This window comes from Budorcas taxicolor, chromosome 2 (assembly GCF_023091745.1).
Source record: "Budorcas taxicolor isolate Tak-1 chromosome 2, Takin1.1, whole genome shotgun sequence".
NCBI lineage: Eukaryota > Metazoa > Chordata > Mammalia > Artiodactyla > Bovidae > Budorcas > Budorcas taxicolor.
Genome location: NC_068911.1, coordinates 170,452,507 through 170,474,874, shown reverse-complemented (window position 1 = coordinate 170,474,874; position 22,368 = coordinate 170,452,507). Strand labels below are relative to the sequence as shown.

The 22,368-nt window shown below is 50.9% G+C and overlaps 1 protein-coding gene across 3 annotated transcripts in view; it reads right to left on the bottom strand.

The window, feature by feature from the left end:
* SLC9A1 (solute carrier family 9 member A1) overlaps positions 1-15,728 on the bottom strand; it is a 52,761-nt gene extending 37,033 nt beyond the window's left edge. For all 3 annotated transcript variants that reach the window (XR_008200908.1, XM_052656447.1, XM_052656458.1), the window contains exon 1: positions 14,611-15,728. Coding sequence is in view for 2 of the 3 variants with exons in the window: in XM_052656447.1 (XP_052512407.1) it covers positions 14,611-14,962 (352 nt within the window). In the remaining variant the exon portion in view is untranslated. The remainder of the gene's footprint in view (positions 1-14,610) is intronic.
* Positions 15,729-22,368: the final 6,640 nt, after the last annotated feature.

Below are 22,368 nucleotides of genomic sequence, written 5' to 3'. Positions count from 1 at the left end.
TGAAGACAGCGGCACAAAGACCCCTGCTCATTCCAGCCTCCTTTCTCCCCTCCCGGAAGTCTTTCTGGGCTTCAGGCAGTGGCACAGCTATTATAGGAGCTTCCCTCGTAGCTCAATTGGTAAAGAATCTGCCTGCAATGCAGGAGACCTGGGTTCGATCCCTGGGTCAGGAAGATCCCCTGGAGAAGGAAACGGCAACCCACTCCAGTATTCTTGCCTGGGAAATCACATGGACAGAGGAGCCTGGCAGGATACAGCCTATGAGGTTGCAAGAGTTGGACACGACTTAGTGACTCAACCACCACCAGCACGGCAGCTATCAGGGAGCATGTCATTATTCCCTCTTTTCAGTTTCCCGAGGCAGCTGTAAGTTGGATAGAGGCAGACACCAGACTCGCACCCTTCAGGGTTGTGGGGACACTCAGACCATGACAGGCTGCGTGGAGCCCTCAGCACAAGGCCAGGCACCCTGAGGTCTCACTCAAGGGCAGCTCCTCCCAGACTGCCTGTGTCTGAGGACACCCATCCCGGGTGCTCGTTCAGTTGCTCAGTTGTGTCCGACTCTTCGCGACCCCGTGGACTGCAGCACGCCAGGCTTCCCTGTCCATCACCAACTCCCACAGTTTACACAACTCATGTCCATTGAATTGGTGATGCCATCCAGCCATCTCATCCTCTGTTGTCCCCTTCTCCTCCTGCCTTCAATCTTTCCCAGCATCGGGGTCTTTTCAAATGAGTCAGCTCTTTACATCACGTGGCCAAAGTATTGGAGTCTCAGCTTCAACATCAGTCCTTCCAATGAACATTCAGGACTGATTTCCTTTAGGGTGGACTGATTCCCAACGGACTATCAAACTCAGACACTTCAGCTCATGGTCTCATTCTACGCTCATCCCAGTCACGACGACAGTCAGCCCTACCCCAACATCCTCCAGCCCCCTTACCTAAAATCATCCTCCACTGCTAGACTTCACCCTCTCCTCCTCTTTTAAAACAATTGCTTTTCTTTTCTTTTTTTTTTCGGTCACACTTTGTAGCTTGTGGGATCTTAGTTCCCTGCCAGGAATTGAATCCACACCCTCAGCTGTGAGAGCGTGGAGTCCTAGCCACTGGACCACCAGGAAATTCCCTCCTCTTCCTTTAATCCTACAGGATGGTGGTAACTCCCATTTCTGAGTGCTTATGATGTGCTCAGGGCTTTACAGACATTATCCCATTTGCTTGTGGAGACTGAGGCTCAGACAAGGTGATGCAGTTATGAAGTGGCAGAATCCTCTGCCCTTAACACTGGCACAGATCACCTGGCACCTCATCAGAGCTGAGTCTATTTTAAAAATCATCGACTGTTCTGCAAAATTTAGTGCTTTTATAGTTACATATCAAATTGTCATATAAAATCTCGCTTTGCTCATTAAATGCTTCACGTGATAAGTCTTGCTCCTCCAGCGAGGTGGGGAAAGGACTGTTATGTAGGAGATACAGCCCAGTACTTGGAATGGGAAGCCCCGGGTCTGGCTTCAGCTGTGCCACAGTCAGGCTATGTGATCCTAGGCAAGCCACCCAAGCGCTCTGGGCCTCAGTGTTCTCGTTTGTATAAAGGAGAATGACAGTCTCCAAAAGGTTTTCTGATGCATGCTCAAAAGCGCTCCACCCACTTCACTGAAATAATAAATTTTATTTATCCGCAGCCACCTCACCCCTGCATTTAGCGCAGCCCTGGATGCCCAGCAGGGATCAGGAAGTCTTGCTGAGTGATTTTTCAGTTGCTGGAGATTCAGAAGTCACAGAAAATAAGCCACTATTTCTCCTCCTCCTGATCATTATGTTCAGAATGTGTCAAACTCTGTCACACATCTGACAAGGGCACTCTCCCTGAATCCTCCCGACACCTCTGCCAGGTGTTACCCCATGTTTGCACGCGTGCATGCTAAGTTGTGTCTGACTCTTGGTGACCCCATGGACAGTAGCCTGCCAGGCCCCTCTGTCCATGGGATTCTCCAGGCAAGAATACTGGAGTGGGTTGCCATTTTCTTCTCCAGGGCGTCTTCCTGACCTAGGGATCGAACCAGCATCTCTTATATCTCCTGCACTGACGGGCAGGTTCTTTACCCACTCATGCCGCCTGGGAAGATCCCCATGTCAGGGATCATCAGATTGAGACCCAAACAGGGAAAGCGACTTGCCCGAGTCACTACATATTTGAGCTAAGACTTGAACCCAGGTCTGTCAAGTTGCAAAGCCTCTGTTTCTAACTACCATGTTTCCTGAGGAAACTGCTCTGGGCCACATTCTGCAATCCGAAAGCCCTGCCCCAAGTCAAAGCTTTGGGCTGTGCCCAGTGAGCCCTGTTTCACTCAAGCGTCTCATCTAAATCCTACCTGTTCTTCAAGGCCTAGTTCACCAGTCATCTCTATGAAGCCTCCTTGGTCCTCCAAGGTAGGAAGGTCTTCCTTTTTTAATTTTTCTAACATTTATTTATTTAATTTTGGTTGTACCGGGTCTCAGTTGCAACTTGTGGGATCTAGAGTCCTGACCAAGGATTGAAACCAGGCCCCTGCATTGGGAGCATGGGGTCCTGGCCACTGGACCACTGGGCAAGTCCCAGGAAGGTCTTTCTGCCTCCTCTCTACCCTCAAAGAATTCTATCTGCACCTCGACTCACACCCAGTTTCTACTGCCTGACTCTTCTGCATCTACAATGAATTCCTCAGATGAGTCCTTAAGCTCCTTGAGAGAAGCAGTTCTTGTGCGTCTTTATTAGCTTCACCATTCAGGCAGGCCCAGAGGGTGTGGTAGGGTGCCGACTCCCCTCCTGCACTGAGCTGTACTCAGAGCCTTGGGCTGGGCTCAGTGGGGTGAGCTCAAGCGTCTCATCTAAATCCTACCTGTAGGATGCCCTGCCTCCATGCTGGCATCCTGCCTACATGGTATGACATCCAGATTCCTGTGGGCCCTGGCCCTAGGAGATAAGATCTCATCCCCTGGACTGATGGCAAAGATCCAATAAAAAGCAGAGCTCTCAGGCTGTTTGCTGGTTTGTAAAGGAGTCAAAGGCCTGAAGAATTGGATGGGTGAGAACAGAAGCTTCTGGGTTGCAAGGCTTGCACTTGGTTCTCCTGCAAGGACCTGTTTGGACAAAGCCAAATGGCTTCCTGGCCAGAAACAGCTCTTCTGACAGAAAGTCCAGCAGGAAGCGCCCTTCCTTAGGCTTTTAGGGCCCACTAGAGAGCTACCAGGTGTCCCTGGTGGCTCAGCAGTAAAGAATCCGCCTGCCATCGCAGGAGCTCTAGGAAACATGGGTTTGATCCCTGGGTCGGGAAGATGTCCTGGAGTAGGAGATGGCAGCCAACCCACTCCAGTATTCTTGCTTGGAGAATCCCAGGGACAGAGGAGCCTGGCAGGGTTGCAAAGAGTCAGACACAACTGAAGTGACTCAGCATGCATGCAGAGAGCTGCCACTACTCAGATACTAACATCCAGGCCAAAGGCCATTGCCCCTCCTCTTGGTCCAGCTCTTACTGCCTAGAGACCCCTGGGTTAGTTAACAGAACAGGGAAAGCCCTCTCTCTGCCATTAATTCATGTGACACTGGGCACATCCTCTCTGCGCCTTAATGGGGAGATGAGAGGACTGGATCAAAACATCTCCAGTTCCCCTTTGGGTCCGGGGACCACAGGCTATGATTAGGTTCTTTCTACCTCTAATATCCTACAGGTAGAATAATATTCTCTATTTTCACTGCCAGAAGCAGGGTCAGAGCAGGAGGTGGCAGTCCTCAATCCAAGAAATAGCAGAGGCCAATCGAGACTGCCTAGTATTATGCCTTCAAAGCTTATCCCCTTCAGAAGCAAGGACACGTTTCTACTGCCTCCAAGGTAGCTGTTTCACCTAACAGAGTCTCAGAGGACTGTCTGGGCCTTGGCCACTTAGAACAGAAAAACGGCAGAAGGCCTGAGTGACCTCCCAGGGTATGAGAAGCGCTCACCCTGGAAACCCAGCAGACCAGGGGGCAGAATGAACCTAGTACCTTGCCAGCCTACACTGGGCAAGGGGGGCCTCTCTTGTCTGCTTTGATCCCCAATCCAAAAAAGCTTTTCTCTACTTTACAGAGTCATTTTCCCTCTCTTCTCCCAGGACACAGCTTGCTTATTCTAACGGGGTTCATTCCCCGTGCTTAGAAGGAGTTCTGCAGTTCCCCCGGCAAATCCCACTGAGGACAGAATTAACTACCACTTCTGGTGGCTCAGATGGTAAGGAATCTGCCTTCAATGCAGGAGACCTGGGTTCGATCCCTGGGTCAGGAAGATCCACTGGAGAAGGAAATGGTTACCTACTCCAGTATTCTTGCCTGGAGAATTCCATGGACAGAGAAGCCTGGTGGGCTACAGTCCATGGAGTCACAAAGAATCAGATGCGACTGAGCAACTAACACACACTCATCCGAGGAAAGTCCTTTACCTGTCTTCAGATTCCCACAGGACAAAGGGTCAAAGCTCTTAATGTTTCTGGCGGGGGCGGGGGTGTGGGGAATAGATCCCGTTGCTATCTGTGCTACTATGGGCTTTCTTCCTCGATAAAAACACACAAATATTTGTAGACTATTTTGGGGGGTACCATGGGCCCCCAAACTCCATCAAGGACTCAGAAAGATTCTTAGAAACCTAGATCCTAGAAGAAAAGCAGGTCACCCAGTCCCTTCTCTCACCTAAGCCAGGATCCCTTCTAACAGCAAGCCTCCCTCCACCATCAAGTGATGTTCCTCTTCATCTGGCCCACTGCTCAAGATCACCTCCTCCAGGGAGCCTTCCCTCATCTCTTCTCCTCCTCTCTGAGCCCCTCAGCATCTCAGTCAGAGCCACACAAGTTCCCACCTGTACTTTCTTCCCAAGCAAGAGAGCTGGCTCTCTGTGGACCCCCTTATTTAACCCCATAACCCTGAACCAGAGTTGCAGATGACCATGATCATGAATATGAGAATTCTGTGCCTTGAAACCAGGGTTCATGACAGCAGTGGACCCTTCCCCGAAACAGTGGGGCTGCAGAAATCTCCCTCCAAAAGCCAGGCTGCCCAGGCCTCACAAGAGCAGGAGATCCCCTGGGATGACTGCCTTTCCTACGGGAATGTCCCAGAGGGCCTTTCAGCAACTGAAACCGGCAGACAGGGAAACTAAGGCCCAGGGAAGCAAAATGACGTGCCACAGATCAATACTCATAGAAAGAGGTCCCTGATTCATAGACCCGGTCCCTGATTCCAAGCCTAGAGCTCTTTTCCTTATACAAGTGGCTTTATAAAAACTAAATCTGGGGGCTTCCCTGGTGGCTCAGTGGTAAAGAATCAGCCTGCCAATGCAGGAGACATGGGTTTGATCCCTGGTCTGGGAAGATCCCACGTGCCACGGAGCAACTAAGCCCATGAGCCTAGTCTCTAGAGCCCGGGAACCACAACTTCTGAGCCCACATGATGCAACCACTGGAGTCTGCCTGCTCTAGAGCCTGCGCTCTGCCCAAGAAGAGCCACGGCAATCAGAAGCCTGTGCACTGCAGCTGGAAAGTAGCCCCCAAAAGCCTGCACAGCAATGGAGACCCAGCACAGCCAAAAATAAACACCACATTTTAAAAATACACTTTTTAAAAAAAGCTAAATTTGTCCTCACACTCCCACACTCATACATGCGCGAGAGTTTCTGAAAAGGTGCACAAGAAAGTTAACAGGGGTAACCTGGGGAGTGTGACAGTGGAGGTGGTCAGAGAAGTGAGGAGGCTAACATTTACCTTAATACCCCTCTCTACTGCTGGATTTTATTTCTGTTTGTTTTGTTTTACCATGAATGTGTTTTATGTATTCAAATTATAGAAATAAATCTGCCACCGAAAGGAGATTCTGGCCCCAGCCCACCTCCAACACACAAATAGAAACAAAGAGAAGCCTTAAGTCCTCCTGTCCGGGTAACTATAAATTAGCGAGACTGCCTTTTCGCATAGTCTATGACCACTGGTCTCATTAATTCACAGTCGTGGTGCGGTTGATGACTTGAGGAATCTTACCGGGAAAAGCTAAATTCAATTAGGGCTCTTGGCGGCTCCCCGAGGAAGCTCTGGTATCTTGCTTTTACTTACACAAATTGAGGGCAAACCAAATGGATCCAGACTCTCCCAGAGAGACCCCTCCCAGCTCTGAGAGGATGCCCTTGCAGACCCTCCATTAGCGCGAAGCAGAGGGAGATGGGAGAGGCAGGGGCTGGCTGGCGCCTGACATCCCTCTGTGTCAAGGCAGGTCTCCTGGCTGCCTCAAACCCTTCCCACGGACACTATCTCTGCATGGAAGAGACACTATCTCAGTAATACACTCACTCGTCCCCTCAGATCTTTTGGAGCCCTTTTTCCATGCCAGGCACAGAGGAGAAAGCAAACAAAGGCTCTGCCCTCAAAGGGCTGACATTGTGGTAGGAATCACGTACTAAGAATAGCTCTCTGTCCTGCCTGCTTCCCTAATTCCTCTCCATCTTCAAGACTGGCTCAAGTTCCCCCTCCTCTGAGAAGCCTTCTCTAACCATCTGTGCCCTCGGGCACTGCCTCTTCCCTCTGAACTTTGCCTCTGCCAGGAGTCTGCCCAGCCCTCAGCACAGAGAGACCATTTTCTCCAAGCAGACTGGAAGCTCCTGGTGAGCCGGGCCTGGGTCTCTCACTCTTCCTGGTTCCCTGATGGGCCGCCAAGCTCAGAGCCTGCTCGTGGGTTTCGGCTCATTTTCCTCTACGACCTCAGCTGGAACAGATGAATTAATTAGCTGCCCTCAGTCCTGGCTGGTCAGCCCAAAGCCAGAGCCTCTGTGAGTTTGTCTGGCACACAAAAGTGCTATGTAAATGTTAACTGCTTCTTATTTTGGTGAACTTATAGACTCTGCTGGTACACGTCTGTGATGTCACCTCTTTGCCTTCCATGACCTGGTCTCAAATAGGCCCAGCACTGTGGAAGGGCCAGTCTGGGCTTAGGGGGCAAGTGCCCCCCAAGGGACTGGGAAGGGGACTAGGGAAAGAATAGGACTTCTTCTGAATCTTGCTCAGAGCTGCTTAAGGACGCTATCTTTTCAGGAAAGCACTGGCCTGGGTAATTTGGGGAAACTCCAGGCTCTCATCAAGTCAGTGTCAGAACTCAGGGGTCAATGTCTGACCTAACAGACCCCCAAACTGGCCTCATGTGTTGATAGAACTTTAAGGGGGAAGGAAATGAAGTCAGCACGATCTCAGGGAAGGGGGTGGGGGCAGCCCACTGATCCGAGCCCAACTCAAAACCTAGTTCAGTTAAAATTAGATTAGCCTATAAGATTAAAAATACCCACATGTAATCACGGGCTGCCTTAAAGTACCAGTTGACGATTGTCGGCATCTAAAGAGATGGTCGGGCCTAGCACGGTGTGTGCAGACAACCTTGGGGAGACGTGTCTGACTCAGACGTTTGCAGGGGGAGTGAGCGCTGCAGAAGGAGGCCCACACAGGCGATGGATGACTCAGGGATAACCCAGGTCCTGGGTTTGCTGAGTGAGCCTTCTCTCCCCACCATGGAAGGAAAGGGGGATGGGGCCGGGGGGAGACAGGAGGATAGAGGGAGAGAGGCAGGCCTGCCAGCCAGCTGCACACAGGCTGGCGTTCCCGAAGAGAGCCCAGGTCCCTCCTGTGTTTCTGAATGCCACCACCTCCGAGAAGGCCTAGTTGCTTCACAGCAAGGCTTTGCGGGGGAGGGGGGCGCACAGTTTTACTACGCCCCCAACCCAAGAAATGATCCAGAGAGAGCAGCCAAGACTTGAAATGCCTTCATTCTCCCTATTTTAAAATGGCCATGGGAAAAAGAAAGCTCTTGAACTGAAAGGGAATCAGGGCATGATGATGAAAAGAACACAAGCTCCAAAGTCACACAGATCTGAGCTTCAACCCCAGTGCTTTCCAGCCGGGCAATATCTGACACAGCGTCTCAAACAGGAGCTTGATATGTGACGGCTCACATAATTAACAAGTATTTAATATAAATACTGCGAACGAGCAAAGAGGGCTCAGAGAAGTGGTGCCTTGCCTAAAAGGTCACACAAGCAGCAAAAAGCTAGAACCAGATCCCAGGTCTCTTGATTTTCCCTCTTCTGCCCCATCCTGCATGTTTTCTGCTGTAATTCACTCCTCTGCCTCTCCTTTCTCCTCCCAGAGGGCCTGCAACACATCAAGGGAAAGGGAAAGCTCTCCATTTCAAAAGCTTGCTGCTCCACAGACTAGGAGAAGGACAGACCCCAAGGCTGAGTCAGCCTTCACACACTCACACTCTTTCTTCATACAAATACTAGGCGTGTGTGAGGGGTCAAGGACTTGGAGTTGAGGTGGCCTGGGCTCCAGAGCAACCCAAACCACCAGGCTTCTTTCGCCCGTCCTTCCTCCAAGAGGAAACTGTCCCTCCTGTCAACCGTTCAGGTTACCAACAGGGATGTGTCTGGTCATTTACTCTAGCTAAAGCCTCTTGGGACCTCCGATCTCCCGCCACAATGACCTGACCAGGCAGGAAAGAGGACAGGGTCTTGGATTATAAGTCTGGGGTCTGAGTCCTTACTTGTTAAGTGAACTGCTTGAGGTTTCCTTCGATGTCAAATGACATCTGCTACATTAGATGTCATTAGTGGTACACCAGTACTACTTGCGAGGGACTTCCCTGGTCATCCAGTGGCCAGGACTCCGTGCTCCCAAGGGAAGGGGTCTGGGTTCGATCCCTGGTCAGGGCACTAGATCTCACATGTCCCAAGTAAGAATTTCCATTCCACAACAAAAAGTGAAGCTCCCTGTGTGCTGCAGCTAAGACCCAGTGCAGCCAAATAAATAAATAAATAAATATTAACGAAAACAAAAGCAGCACCTGCTATTCTAGCCCACAGGATCATTGAGAAGATTAGAATTAAACAGTGTATATGCAAGTGCTTTGGAAACAAGTTACAATACTAATGAGAATTAGTACTAAACTCCACTTGCCTTAAAGGGCTAAAGACAATTGTGCCACCTGCTCTCAACACAGAGGCTGCCTCTCAGGGGACCCTGCTGGGCCCCAAGGGTAACCCAAAGCAGCCCAGCACCCTTCCCACCCAGAGGCCGGAGATGGTAATCACAAGGTTAGCCACCCCTGCTGGCAAAAGGAAACGACCCTCTAATTGGTCCTCCCCGTCCAAGCAGGGAAGAAGCAAGCTGGGTCAGACCACTGAGAGAGCAAAGAGGTGGCAGGCAGGGTCACTAGCAGAGGGCAAGGGATAGGCCCAGCCCGGCTGCGGGATTCAGGTGCACACATGCAGGCTCACGGGGATGGAGGATGCCGGCACAGAACCCCGATGGCTCTCTTGGTGGAGGGAGAGAGCTCCTGCCATCAACAAGTGCCAGCCCCTAAGGCGTGCATGCTCAGTCACTAAGTCATGTCCGACTCTTTGCAATCCCATGAACTGTAGCCCGCCAGGCTCCTCTGTCCTTGGGATTTCCCAGGCAAGAATACCGGAGTAGGTTGCCATTTCCTTCTCCAGGGGATCTTCCTGACCCAAGGATCGAACTCGCGTCTCCTGCATTAGCAGGCAGATTCTTTACCATTGAGCCACCTGGGAAGCCGCCAGCTCCGACAGGGAGTACTAAAATCCCTGTTAGCACGTGCGGTGAGCTGGGCAGCTACTCCCTGCAGAGGCCAGGCATCTGCTGAGGGGAACCGTGAGGGCGGGAGATGCAGCTGTACCCTGAGAGGAGGCTGTGCCATGACTCAAGCAGAGAACGGCAGCTCTACATCACAGCGGATAACCCCCCTGAGCTGTTTCCTCATCTGTGAAACAGAGATAGCCTTTATCTCATCCAATTTTAGCAAGAATTAAACGAGATTACTTCTGCCTGACACTACTCTGCAGATACTCAATAAATGGTAATTCTTTTTAAAACACACAGCCCCCCAACAGAAGAGATGTCACAGGACAGGCTAGGCCGGATGCCAAAGCTGTGGATAAACAATAAGGGATACGGCTTTGGGGGAGAAATGAAAGCAATGGCTGTGGGCTGGAGTGGCCTGGGAAGACCGCCCAAAGGGGAGGAACCTGAACAGGCCCTGAAAAGCCGCCACAGCGCTGGACTCCGTGCTGGGTATCCCACGTTCGGCCTCTGTGTCGATGCTGGAAGAAAGAGATGGCATCCTCACCCTCCTGATGAGGCAAGTCAGGTTCAGAGACACCAGGTGCCTGGTCACGCAGGTACCAGAGGCAGAGCCCCGACTTTGTGACCTTGTCTGTCCTTCCCACCAGAACTGGAGGGGGAGCGGCCGCGAGGGGCAGGACAGAGAGGAGAGGGGCGTCTCATGGGGGCTCAGCTGAGTGAAGCCCAGGCCACATGACCAGCAGAGGCCCTCCAAGTGCCCTGGCACCCCGGGACCCAGGGCTCCTGCCTGAACCTCCCTCCCAGGCCTGTCCTGCGGGTATTCTGCTGTTTCTTCCCAAAGAGAAAAAGGTCACCTTTTCCTTTTTGGAGAGTTCCACCTGGGCTTCTAGGGACAGTTTCAAGGTGACCTTCAAGTTGTTCCTCTCTCCTGAAGAGTGAGAGAAGCGAGTTCTAGTCTTACACAGGAAACCAGCCTTTGGGTCTGATATCCACACGTGTGAACTGGGCAATAACGACCCCCATCTCCCCTCCTCACAGACCCGTTCTGAGGAGGACACGTCAGGATCCACCTTGCAAAGACCAAAACCAAGAAAAGCTGTAAGATGTGAAGGGACAAAGGAAGGCTTTTTTTTTTTTTTTTTTTGTCTGTGGTCAGGAGACGAGTTGAATACCTGCTTCACGGGCTGCCAGGAGCTGGACGTGGGTAAACAGCTGTATGGGGTGCCAGTAGAGAGCTGGGTTACAGTGAGGCGCTCCCTTGAAACACACACAGGACTGGAAGCCAGGTAAACAGAGAGACAAAGCGGGATTCATGCAGGGTTCAAACCCCAGTGAGGGGTGGGGTGGGATGCGGCGTGGTCCTACCCAGGGCTTGGAGTCGTTCTCACAGTTCTCCCAGGGGGCTCACCCCCCACTCACATCACTAGGCCCTCCCCACGAGGAAAAAGGCAAGAATCCCTGACTGTCAGGCTTCCCGTGTGGCTCAGCTGGTAAAGAATCCGCCTGCAACGCGGGAGACCTAGGTTCGATCCCTGGGTTGGGAAAATCCCCTGGAGAAGGAGACTGTCAGAGAGAGAGAAAAGGCCTGAGAAGGGAAGAGACTTGCCCCATGTCACCCACTGAGTCACTCAGAAAGAACCCAGAAGCATCTCCTCTAGAACTTCAGCTCTAGGGCCTTCCCCAGGAGGTTCAGGGGTTAAGACTCTGTGCTTCCACTGCAGGGGGCACTGGTTCAATTCCTGGTCGGGAACTAAGATTCCACATGCCACGCCTGTGCAGCCAAAATAATTTTTTTTTAATAGCATCATTTGATTATTATTTTAAAATTTATTTATTTATTTTAATTGGAGGCTAATTACAATATTGTAGTGGTTTTTGCCATACATTGACATGAATCAGCCATGGGTGTACAGGTGAAGAATTTTTTTTTACTCCTCGGCTCTAACGCCATCCGCCCTCGGCCAGTGTCTACCTGAGGCTCTGCTCCACGACCTGGACAAGAGTGAGAACTGCACACAGCACCTTCTGTTCTTAAAGGAGAGGTGATGTGCAAGGGAAGCAGCTGTCACAGATGACAGAATGAGGCCTCCAACAGGGCGCCTACCTACGCTGGAGCACTGAGAGAAGAGGCAAGACCCCAAGATGAACTCCAAGGCTCCAGAGTGTAGTTGAGAGCGAGCATGGCCTCGGTCCCACAGCCCACCCCCCGGAGTCAGCTGGCACCATGTCCCTTCCCCACAGGACCTGCTAAAGTGAAAAGAAGAATAAAGTCGGTGGGACTGACTTTCAGTCCTTCCTGAAACCTGAAGGAAGGGCTCCGGGCGGCAGCTTAGGCCGAGAGATCCGTAATCCTCCAGCCTCCGAGGAAGGCTCTAGGAGCCCAAGGTGGGGAGGCGTTTACCTGAGGTGGTTAAACTACCAACAGGGGTGGCTGCACCTCACTGAGCGTTTCCTGTGAGCACAAAGGCAGCTTCACGCGCGTTAATTTCTGTCCTCACCACGTCAGCAGCATCATAACTGGATGCTAGTATTTCCCCCTTTTATACTTGAGAAAACTGAGAGTCAGAGAGGGTAAGGGCCAGAGGGGTGCCAGCCTCAGTTCAACACTGCAAAGGGGCAGGGGGAGTTCCCTGGTGGCCGAGTGGTTAGGATTCCAGGCTCTGACAGCCGCAGCCTCGGTTCAGTCCCTGGGTGGGGAACTGAGGTCCCTCAAGCTGTGTGGCCAAACAACAGACAGCCAACACAAGGGGGAAATGGGCTTTCACTTTCGGCCACCTGAACAGGGACCCTCAAGATCACCTTTCTATTCTCTTCCCCAGGATGGCCAGGTGCGAGGGCACCTCTGTTTCCAGAGGCAGAAAAACGTCCTGTCAAAGCAGAGACAGTCTCTCGCAGCTGCAAAGGCCCTCAGAGATCATATCCAGCATCCTCACTTTTACAATGGTAAAACTATGGCCCCAGGCTGAATGACTTGCCAGGGTTACCCAAGTCAGTGGAATGGCAGAAATGTCAGACCTGGAAGAAGCCACAAAGATCAACTGACAAGTGAGGAGGTGTCACTGGCCCAAGGTCACAAGGGAGACGGGACAAAAGGCCAAGTTTCCTAACTTCTAGGCTGACACCCGTGTCATGGCACCACCTCTGCCAACTTCCCGGGGCCCCGGCACAGTTTTGGTGGGGACAAATCAGGCCAAACCTGGTCCCGTTGGGACTGGAGTCAGGCCTGCACAGACCAACTCCTGGCTGTCCAGAGTAGGAGCTTAGTGATCATGCTGTCGACCTACCAGAAGTCACTGAGCCACACGTGCGTGCACTAGTCCCCCCGCCCCCCCATACCCTAACACAATGCCAGGTGCGGCTGGGAGGTGACGGGGTTGGAGAGAGGAGGAGGGCAATTTATAAATAGTGCCTATGAGGCCTCTTCCTGGTCTCACTCAGGCAAATGACACACCAGTCACTTCAGCTTCTTACAACAAATTAGGACACAGGGGCTTCAGGATTCAATGGATGGTCAAATTTAGAGATTCTTGCCGGTTTCACAGGTGGGCGAGACCTGCAGAAAAAAGCCCAGTTTGTTCAAGGTCATGTATTTGTCAGAATCAGTACACACGACTCCCCTTGCCCCGGCCTTGATTTTTTTTTCCAGGCTGCCATCAGGGGATAGGTGCTGGTGGCCCAGTCCGATGTACAGGCCTGCCACTGTCACAGCACCGAAGCCCTGAATCAGGAAGCCAGCTCCTAGATCTGTCACGACAGAAGCACCCGAGCCCTCCTGCAGCATGTCCCGGAGCCTGCCTCATACCAGGCTGGCATCGCCCTCAGCTCCCGCGTGTCCTTGGGAGAGCTGCAAGGCTTCCTGCCAAGAATCACAAACTCTCCAAACCCAAACCAGCAGAGTCCCAGGCCCTCGTGCCTTCCACAGCTGGCTGGGGGCTAAAAAGGCAAAGGCGGATGTCAAAGCCCCCCAGGACACCACTTCTAGGGACTTCTGGGTCGGGCAGGCTCTGGGGAGCTCCAGCAGCATCTGGAGCACCTATCACCTGGAGCATCTCCAGCATCTATCACCCAGCAGAACAGAGTGCCCAGACCTAGCGGGGAGACAGCCTCTGGAGGGGAACCACTTTTCTATTTCCTTCTTCCAAAAAGAACATTTCAAAGTCTCTTCATATCAGAACATCCTGAGCTTCTCCACCCGTCCCTCTCCCACTTGGCTGAGTAGCAGGCAGGCCACCATGACTGGCCCGGCTGGACAGCACTTTGAGACGCAGCAGGGTGCAACCTGGAGGTGAGCTTGACCATCCTCCACTCCCCCTCCCCCACCTCAAACCAGACTTCAGGAATTCCCAAGGCCCCCTGTCCCATAAACTGTATAAAGAATGGCATTCCCGGGCAGGAAACTGACTCAGGGGCTCCTGACCAGCCTGGGCAGGCAGAGCTGATGGATAACACTCCAGGGATGAAGGAAGGAAGGTGAGAATACAGTGATGCCTCATCTTCCACCACACCTGTAAGTCTCCAGCACACACGTTGCCCACTCTACTCAAACTCCTTAGGCAAACCAAGTAGAAAGATCCTCCGTCCTAAACAGCCTTCCATGAAGCATGTAATTACACTGGTGGCTGGTGACAGAGCAGACTGTGTCACTTGCTGAAGACACGCCTGTCTCACACACACACAGCTGGGCACCTGGCTCCAGAGGAGGCCTGCCAGGCCTGGGAGCCTCGCTGAAGGCACCTAGGACCAGAAGCATCCTCCAGTCCTGCTCTCTCCAGTGAGCAATACCCCACTCCCATGTGAGGAGGCCGCAGAGCTCAAGTTTGAGAAGCATCAAGATGGCCGGATGGAGGCCGCCTACTATACAGGACCAGTCCAGACCCTCATTCCGGGGCAGCTTCAAGTGGTAAGGATGGGAACAGGCTCCTCAGCTAGGTGACAGCGGAAGCATCGGGGGCGAGGTGGACTTACCTATCTTCATGAGGCAGGCCAGTAGGATCCAAAGGGCGATTTCGAAGGGTGTGCGCACGTGTTGGTAGTCGATGCCCAGGACTGGAAAGGCCTTTCGAGCCTTTGGGCTGTGTTCAGCGAAGGAATGGTTAACTGGGCGGCTCTCGGGGGCGAGCTCCGGTGGGGCGGTGGTGACATCCCCAATTGAGCGTTCTCGGGGCGGCTCTGAGCCTCTGATGGTGCTGGCGGTAGGGCTGGGCTGGAGGCCATGGCTTCTGAGAACGGGCAGCAGCCCCACCAAGGCTACCACCACAAGCAACGACGGAAAGATTCGAGGCGGAGGGAGGCCACTGGCGCCAGACCACAGAAGCATCCCGCTGCTTACCCACCCCCCCGACCCTTAGCAAAATGAGAGTAAGACCTGGGACATAGGTAGCAAGGGGTCAGCAGGAGGGGGCAGGAGGGACTGCGAGAATCTCTAGGCAAAGTTCATGTTTGAGAGATGTGTTTTTGTGGAAGCAGTCCTCTGGAGGTGGAAAGAAGGCTGGGTTCCCGATCTAGAACGCCAAACTGGGGAAGAGGGACCAGGACCCAGTTAGGACCATAAGAGGAGACCAAAAGGTTTGGAACTCCAGGCCTGGGAAAGGGGGTGGGGGAGGGGAGAGGCAGCACCCTAGGGACAGAGGAAGGAACAGGATGGGGGTGGACCGCAGGCAAGGAAAAGGGAAGGCGGGGACCCTCTGCTGAGAAGAGTGGCTGAGCTGCTGGGACTCTTGCTAAGGGAAGGAGTAGAGAGCCTGAGCTAAAAGAAGGGGATCGAAGGGGGTGGCACCCAGTCCAGGAAAAGAAGAAAGGGAGCTGAGAGCCCAGGCTGCGAGGAAGGAGTGAAACCAGAGAGCGGCCGGGAGCTTCCCCACCCAAAGAAGGACCGGGGTGCAGGCGCGCCGGGCTGAGATTCCGGGGAAATGGAGGGAGGCGGAAGGCGGAGGCAGGCGGCCTGGAGAAAGGGCGCCTGGGCGTGGGCTGGGGGCGGCTCGCGGTGGGCCAGCAGCGAAATGCCCCTCCTTGCGGCCCCGGCGCCGTGCTGCGCTGCGCCCTGGCCCAGCTTCAGTTCCTCCGCGTCCAGCTCCACTTCCAGTTGCAGCCCTACCCCTGGCACCGGCGGCGGCTGACTGCTGTCTACTGAGCTCGGTACTGCCACTTATAGGCACCAGCGAGCAGCCGGCGCTGCGGGCTAGAAGGACCTGTCAGTGCCCGCGCGATGCAGCGACCCCTGTCGCCGAGGAAAGGAAGGATCGCGTCGAAAGAGAAGGGAAGAGTCAGAGATGGCCAAAGTTCAGCATCTGCGGAGATTCTGATTTTAAAAAGGGTAAAATGCTGTGCTAATGACAAAGCGCTGTTCACATCCACCTTCGCAGTCTCATGGAGACTTCCCAGGAAACGTGAATGATGTTTTATTGTCTTAGACATTTAGTTACCATGTGACCTTGAGCAAATTACTTAACCTCTGTTCCACAGCTATCTCATCTGAAAAAGTGGAGTTAACAAGAGTACCTATACCTGCTGTAGCAAAGTATGTTGTGTTAGTGGCTCCAGTCGCGACCGACTCTTTACAACCCCATGGACTGCAGCCCACCAGGCTCCTCTGTCCATGGGATTTTCCAGGCAAGGATACTGTAGTCGGTTGCCATTTCCTTCTCCAGGGGATCTTCCCAACCCAGGGATCGAGCCCTGGTCTCCCACACTACAGACAGGGTCTTTATCGCCTGAGCTACCAAGGAAGCCAGTAGTAAAGTATATGTGACGGCTAATTGAGATAATCTATGCAAAGTGTTTAGAATGGAGCCCAGGATGTGGAACCATGATGATGCTTCCAGGTTTGCAGATGAAGAAACAGGTCAAGAAAGTTCCTTGGATAGTATCAAAATAGTTATGTTGATTTTCTAGGACCCCTGTAACAAAGTTCCACAAACTGAGTGGCTTAAAGAATAGAAATTTATTGTCTCATATACTGGAGGTTAGAGGTCTGAAGTCAAGGGGTCAGCAGAGGACTTCTGAGGGTTCTGAGGAAGAATCTCTTCCAGGTATCTCTCCTAGCTTCTGGTGGTTTGCAGCAATCTTTGGTGCTCCATTGTAATGCCAGTCTTCACTTTGAGAGGGTAACAGGCAGGAAGGCCAGGGGTCTCTAAACAGAGGAAATAGTTTGTAAGTGTCAGACATTTTTATCTTTTTTAAGCAGCAGGAGGAAACAAACTAGTGATATTTTTTAAAAAAATAATCTGCCCTTCTTCAAAATTCAAGTTAATCATTTTATGGCCCAAAATAAGCCATTTGGTGCCAAAATTATCCCAAAATACATCTTATGAGTAAGGGGCCTGGTGCCATTCTAAGTTTTAAGACATTCCTTTCTTTCATTAACAGGCTGCTAGTAACTATATAATATCCAACTAAAGACTAGCAGAGGGGGTACTCTTTCTGCCCCCCTCTGATGCCTATGTCAAAAACTTTATCTCCTTTATACTTTAATAAAACTTTATTACACAAAAGCTCTAAATGATCAAGCCTCATCTCTTGCCCCAGATTAAATTCTTCTCCTCCAGGAGCCAAAAATCCCAGCGTCGTGATTCAACAGCAACCTTTCAACTTGGTGATCTCCCTGGACCTCTGTCTCTGGGTCCAGGATTCCCTCTTTTTTCAAGGTTTCCAGTCACATTGGATTAGGGGCCCACCCTAAAGACCTGCTGGGGTTCCCTGGCGGCTCCGATGGTAAAGAATCTGCCTGCAATGTAGAAGACCCCAGGTCGATCCCTGGGTAGGGAAAACCCCCTGGAGAAGGGCATGGCTACCCACTCCAATATTCTTGCCTGGAGAATACCATGGACAGAGGAGCCTGGCGGGCTACAAAAGAGTTGAACACAACTGAGTGACTAACACACACACACACACACACACACACACACTAACGGCTTCATCTTAGTTTGCTCATCTTCAATAACCCTGTTTTCAAATGAGTCCACATTTGCAGGTGCTGGGGGTTAGAAACAACATCTTTGCAGAGGACACAATTCAACCCACAGCAGGGGTGGAACTGAGATTTGAATGTATATGTGATTGTGTATTGATTGGAATCGGTAAGATTCAAGTGATCATGGCTGTACACTGGAATCCTTGGAAAGCTATGAAAAACTACCACTGCCTGGGACCTTCAGAGGTTCATATCCAGAGCCCAAGAATGGTGGACAGTTTTTCAAAAGATTCCCCGGGTGATTCTAGTGTACAGCTAGGACTGAAAACTTGAAATTACTGAAATGCCATCCCTGTTTTTCAGAAGAGTAAATCAAGGCCAAGGAAGTTGAAGTGATTACCTTGAGATCACAAAATTATTTCAAAGGGGCTCAGTTCAGTTTAGCAACTGTTTATGGGCTTCTTGACAAGGATTTGTGTTAGGCTTTGGCAACACAGACATAATGGGTAGGAAGGAGGCAGCAGTGATTGGGAGGGGGCACAAAGTGGGTACAACAAGGGCTTCTAGGGGCTGATGCTGTTCCCTTTCTTTCATGGGTGGTGGATACAAAGGTTATCCTGTGATAACCCACCGAGTGCTCATGATCTGTGCACTTTTCATAAGATATGTTCTCCTTTCACAAGAAGGTATATTCAAATGATATGAGGGTGATGTGATTGTGACTGAAGGTGCCAACGTGAAACTGATTCTCTGTACTTCACATTCTCCTGGCACAGGTCCAGCTACTTGCGAGATGACAGAAGAGCCCAGAAGAACCTTCAGAGAAAGCCAAGGGCCTTGTGTCACCTGACAGCAGACGGAAGGATAACATCAGCTATAATGGAAATAACCGAAGAGAAGAAAAGCATTTGGGGCAAGAATGAGAATAATGGCATTATGCCTCACAACGGTTCAGTCCTGTATGATTTACACCCAAGGGCTCCAGGTTTACCAATGTACCAAGTCCTGTTGCTCAATAGTAGCCATTACTCTCATTTCCACTTTACAGATGGAAAAAAATGAAGATTTAAACATAAAGCCATTTGGCCAAGATAACACAGCTGTTAGATAATAGATCCAGGATTTAAGTTAGTTTTCTTACGTCTTAATCCAAAGCTCTTTCAAAACACCACAGGTTCAATATAGCAAAAAGAAGGGCACACGTGGGGTTAGTGGAAGGACTTTATGCAGGTGACATGGAGAGGGAACCATGAGACCTTTCCAGCTTTTTTTTTTTTCCCATGCCACACAGCTTGCAGGATCTCAGTTCCCTGACCAGGGCTTGAACCTGGGCTGCAACAGTGAAAGGGCCGAATCCTAACCACTAGACCATCAGGGAACTCCCAGTTCTTTCCAGTCTTGACGGCAACATACAACAGTATGCTCTGATCCTCCTCAGTCTCCAGTCAGTCCTTGGGTACCAGCCTGGGAAGTAGCAGATCCCATGAGGACCAAGAAATACCCGCCCTGAGATCCTCCGCAGCCTGGAGAAGGTTTCACCAGCATGACAGTGCCAAGAAAGAGCCCTTGGGAAAAACCACCCAGGACAACCAAGGCCCAGCCTGGACCACACAGTAGAACATAAAAGTTAAGGTTAAGAATCTAGCCAGATCTGGGGGCTTCCCTGGCGGTCTGGTGGTTAAAATCTGCCTGCCGATGCAGGGGCCACCGGTTCCAAGCCTGGTCTGGAAAGATGCTATATGCTGAGGAACAACTAAGCCCATGTGCCACAACTGCTGAAGCTCGTAGGCCTAGACCCTCTGCTCTGCAACGAGAGAAGCCACCACAGTGAGGAGCCCACACACAGCAATGACGAGCAGCCCCTGCTCGCCGCAACTAGAGAAAGCCCGAGAACAGCAACCACGACCCAGCGCGGGCAAAAATAAAATACATAAATCTTAAAAAAAAAAAAAAAAGAAGAGCCTATCCAGATTCTCTAGGTTCAGATCCCCCCATCACCACTCAGTAGTTAGAAGACCTTGGGTAAGTCAGTCGACCTCCCTGTTTCACAGTTTCTTCGTCCATCGCATGCGGGCAACAACAATGCCAGTCTCATGGGGCTGTTCTAAGATCTTAGCCAATATACATGTGGAACTCGGGGCAGCACACAGCAGTACCACTTACCTTTACCGTCTGTATCTTCATTTACACGCACTGAGGGCCTCAAATGCAGACCTTTGGTGTTAGGGCCACATTCAGACACAGAAATGCTGGCTAGAAAAAAATCCCTCACATCTGAGAAACTGATCCTCAGACCAGGACCCCTGTGGCAAACTATGAGTTTAATAATTTCTTAAAATTATATTTTGAATTTAATAATTTTAGATAAATTATACACATTGTGTATTCTGCATGTTAAAAGCATTATCTTGTTAAAAGAAAGAAAGAAAGTGAAGCTGCTCAGTTGTATCTGACCCTTTGTGACCCCATGGACTGTAGCTTGCCAGGCTTCTCTGTCCATGGGATTTTCCAGGCAAGAACACTGGAGTGGGTTGCCATTTCCTTCTCCAAGGGATCTTCCCAACCCAGGGATCAAACTCAGGTCTCCCGCCTTGCAGACAGACTCCTTACTGTCTGAGCACCGGGGAAATCTCTCTTGTTAAAGGTCATCAGTTAATATATGCTGTAATACTTGTAACCCTATTTTGGCAAGTCCTATTTTGTTACTGTTGCAGGCTCACATTGCTCTTGACTCACAGGGGCCGTGTCTCTGCAGACTCCTCTCCTGCAGATCCAGACCATCTCTAGATGTCTGGCCCTGGGCGGCATCTCCCCTTGTTTAGGCCATGTCTGTCCTTCTGTGCCCCTCCTTGAATCCTTTTGGTAAAAGTCATGGGAACTTGGGCCTACTCCATCTCATCCCTCCAGCCTTTATGCAAATCCTCCTTCTAGTTGTCCAGTCTACCTTGACCCCAGGGGACATAAGGTCAATCCCTGATCCAGGAACTAAAATCCCACGTGCCCAAATTAAGATCCAGCAAAGCCAAATAAATTTTAAGTAGTGGGAATTTTATGGACTTGCTATAGCTATGACAGATGAGTACCAAACAACGTGTTATACTTGGAAAAGATCCTCTGGGCCACTTACTAGCTGTACATAATGAGGAAGTCAGGTTTTGTCTCTGTCACTCAGTTTTATAAAAGGGGGGTGAGGTCTGAATATATGCCTTGAAAGTTAGTGCAAAGATTAAATAGCTGATATATTAATACACAAAGCTCAGTTTCTTGCACGTTGTTGGCACTCGGTAACTGACTTCACTTCCTTCTTTCCTTTGTCATATAACATCACAGCCCTGCAAGGCCCTCTTCTTCCATCACTCACTCCACTCCAACCACGCGGCCTCCTTGCTGTTTCTCACACAGTGCCATCCCCACTTCTCTCAGTGCCTTAGCGCTTGCTGTTCCTTCTGCCTGGAATACTCTTCTCTAGCTATCCACTTGGTCCACTCCATCACATCCCTCCACAAAACCCTCCACATCCCATCACTTCCGCAAATCCTCCTCAGCGTGGCCTGCATGTGTGTTACTCACTCGTGTCTGACTCCTTCCCAGCCCATGGACTGTAGCCCGCCAGGCTCCTCTGTCCTTGGAATTCTCCAGACAAGAATACCGGAGTGAGTTGCCATTCCCTTCTCCAGGAAATCTTCCCAACCCAGGGATCGAACCGGGGTCTCCATGGCAGGTGGCTTTTTACTGTCTGAGTCAATGTAGCCTACAACATGATAACGCTAACTAATAATGACGTTTCCCCAGCCTGATCACTGTTGCCACTACCACTCAGGCCCAGCCCTCACTCTGCTGCTTTTTTTCTTTTTTTATATAGCAATTCTCACATTCTCATATGGTATAATAAACCTACTTACTACATTTGTTGTCTACTACCATTACCTCCTTAGGTTGCAAACTCCAGGAGGGCAAAAGAGGCTGAATGAATGACATTATTTGCCTCTGAGAAAACCAGGTTGCAAGGGGAGACTCACTTGTGGCCACAGAGCTGGGAATAAGGGGAATCAGGTGTGAATTCAACTCTGTCTGACTCTGAAGTCCAAGTTTTTCCCACTCCTTTGGGCTGATGGCCACCATGAAGATACATTGCATGCTAGGCAGCCAGGAGAGAGTCGGTAAGAAGGTAGAATTTGTGATTGAGTGATTGGCTCTGAAGCTACATTCTTTTCTTCAGATATTTATTTATGTATTTGACCACTCTGGATCTTAGTTGAAGGACATGAGATCTTTAATTGTAGCATGAGGGATCTAGTTCCTGGACCAGGGATTAAACCCAGGCTCCCTGCACTGGGAGCTCGAAGTCTTAGCTACTGGACCACCAGGGAAGTCCCTTAAGCTAAATTCTTAATTCACTCAATAAACTTTTAGCACCTACTATGTGCAAGTCCTTGTGCTTCCTGCTGTGGGAGACTGGACAATGAATCTGATTAACACCCATTAGTGAACCTGAGACTCTTATATCCACTCTCAGACCAGAAGTCTTATGGGCACTTCCATCTCCACAGGTACTAATCACAGCCCCAACCTTTCCCTGAACTTGCTACTACTCCACCTTCTCAGGTACAGATTGCTTAGCCTTGCTGGAGATGCTAGGATTTAGAAAGCCAGAGGAGAAAGGCCCACGGGTTGAATTTTATTGAATGCCCTTGGAAGATTTTGATGCAGGTGGTCCTGTCCACACGTTAGAAAACTCTAGCCTGAATGGTTAAAGGAAATTTTTTATTGTTCCCACACTCTCTGCAGTTTTCAGGGAGAACTTTCTGAGCCAT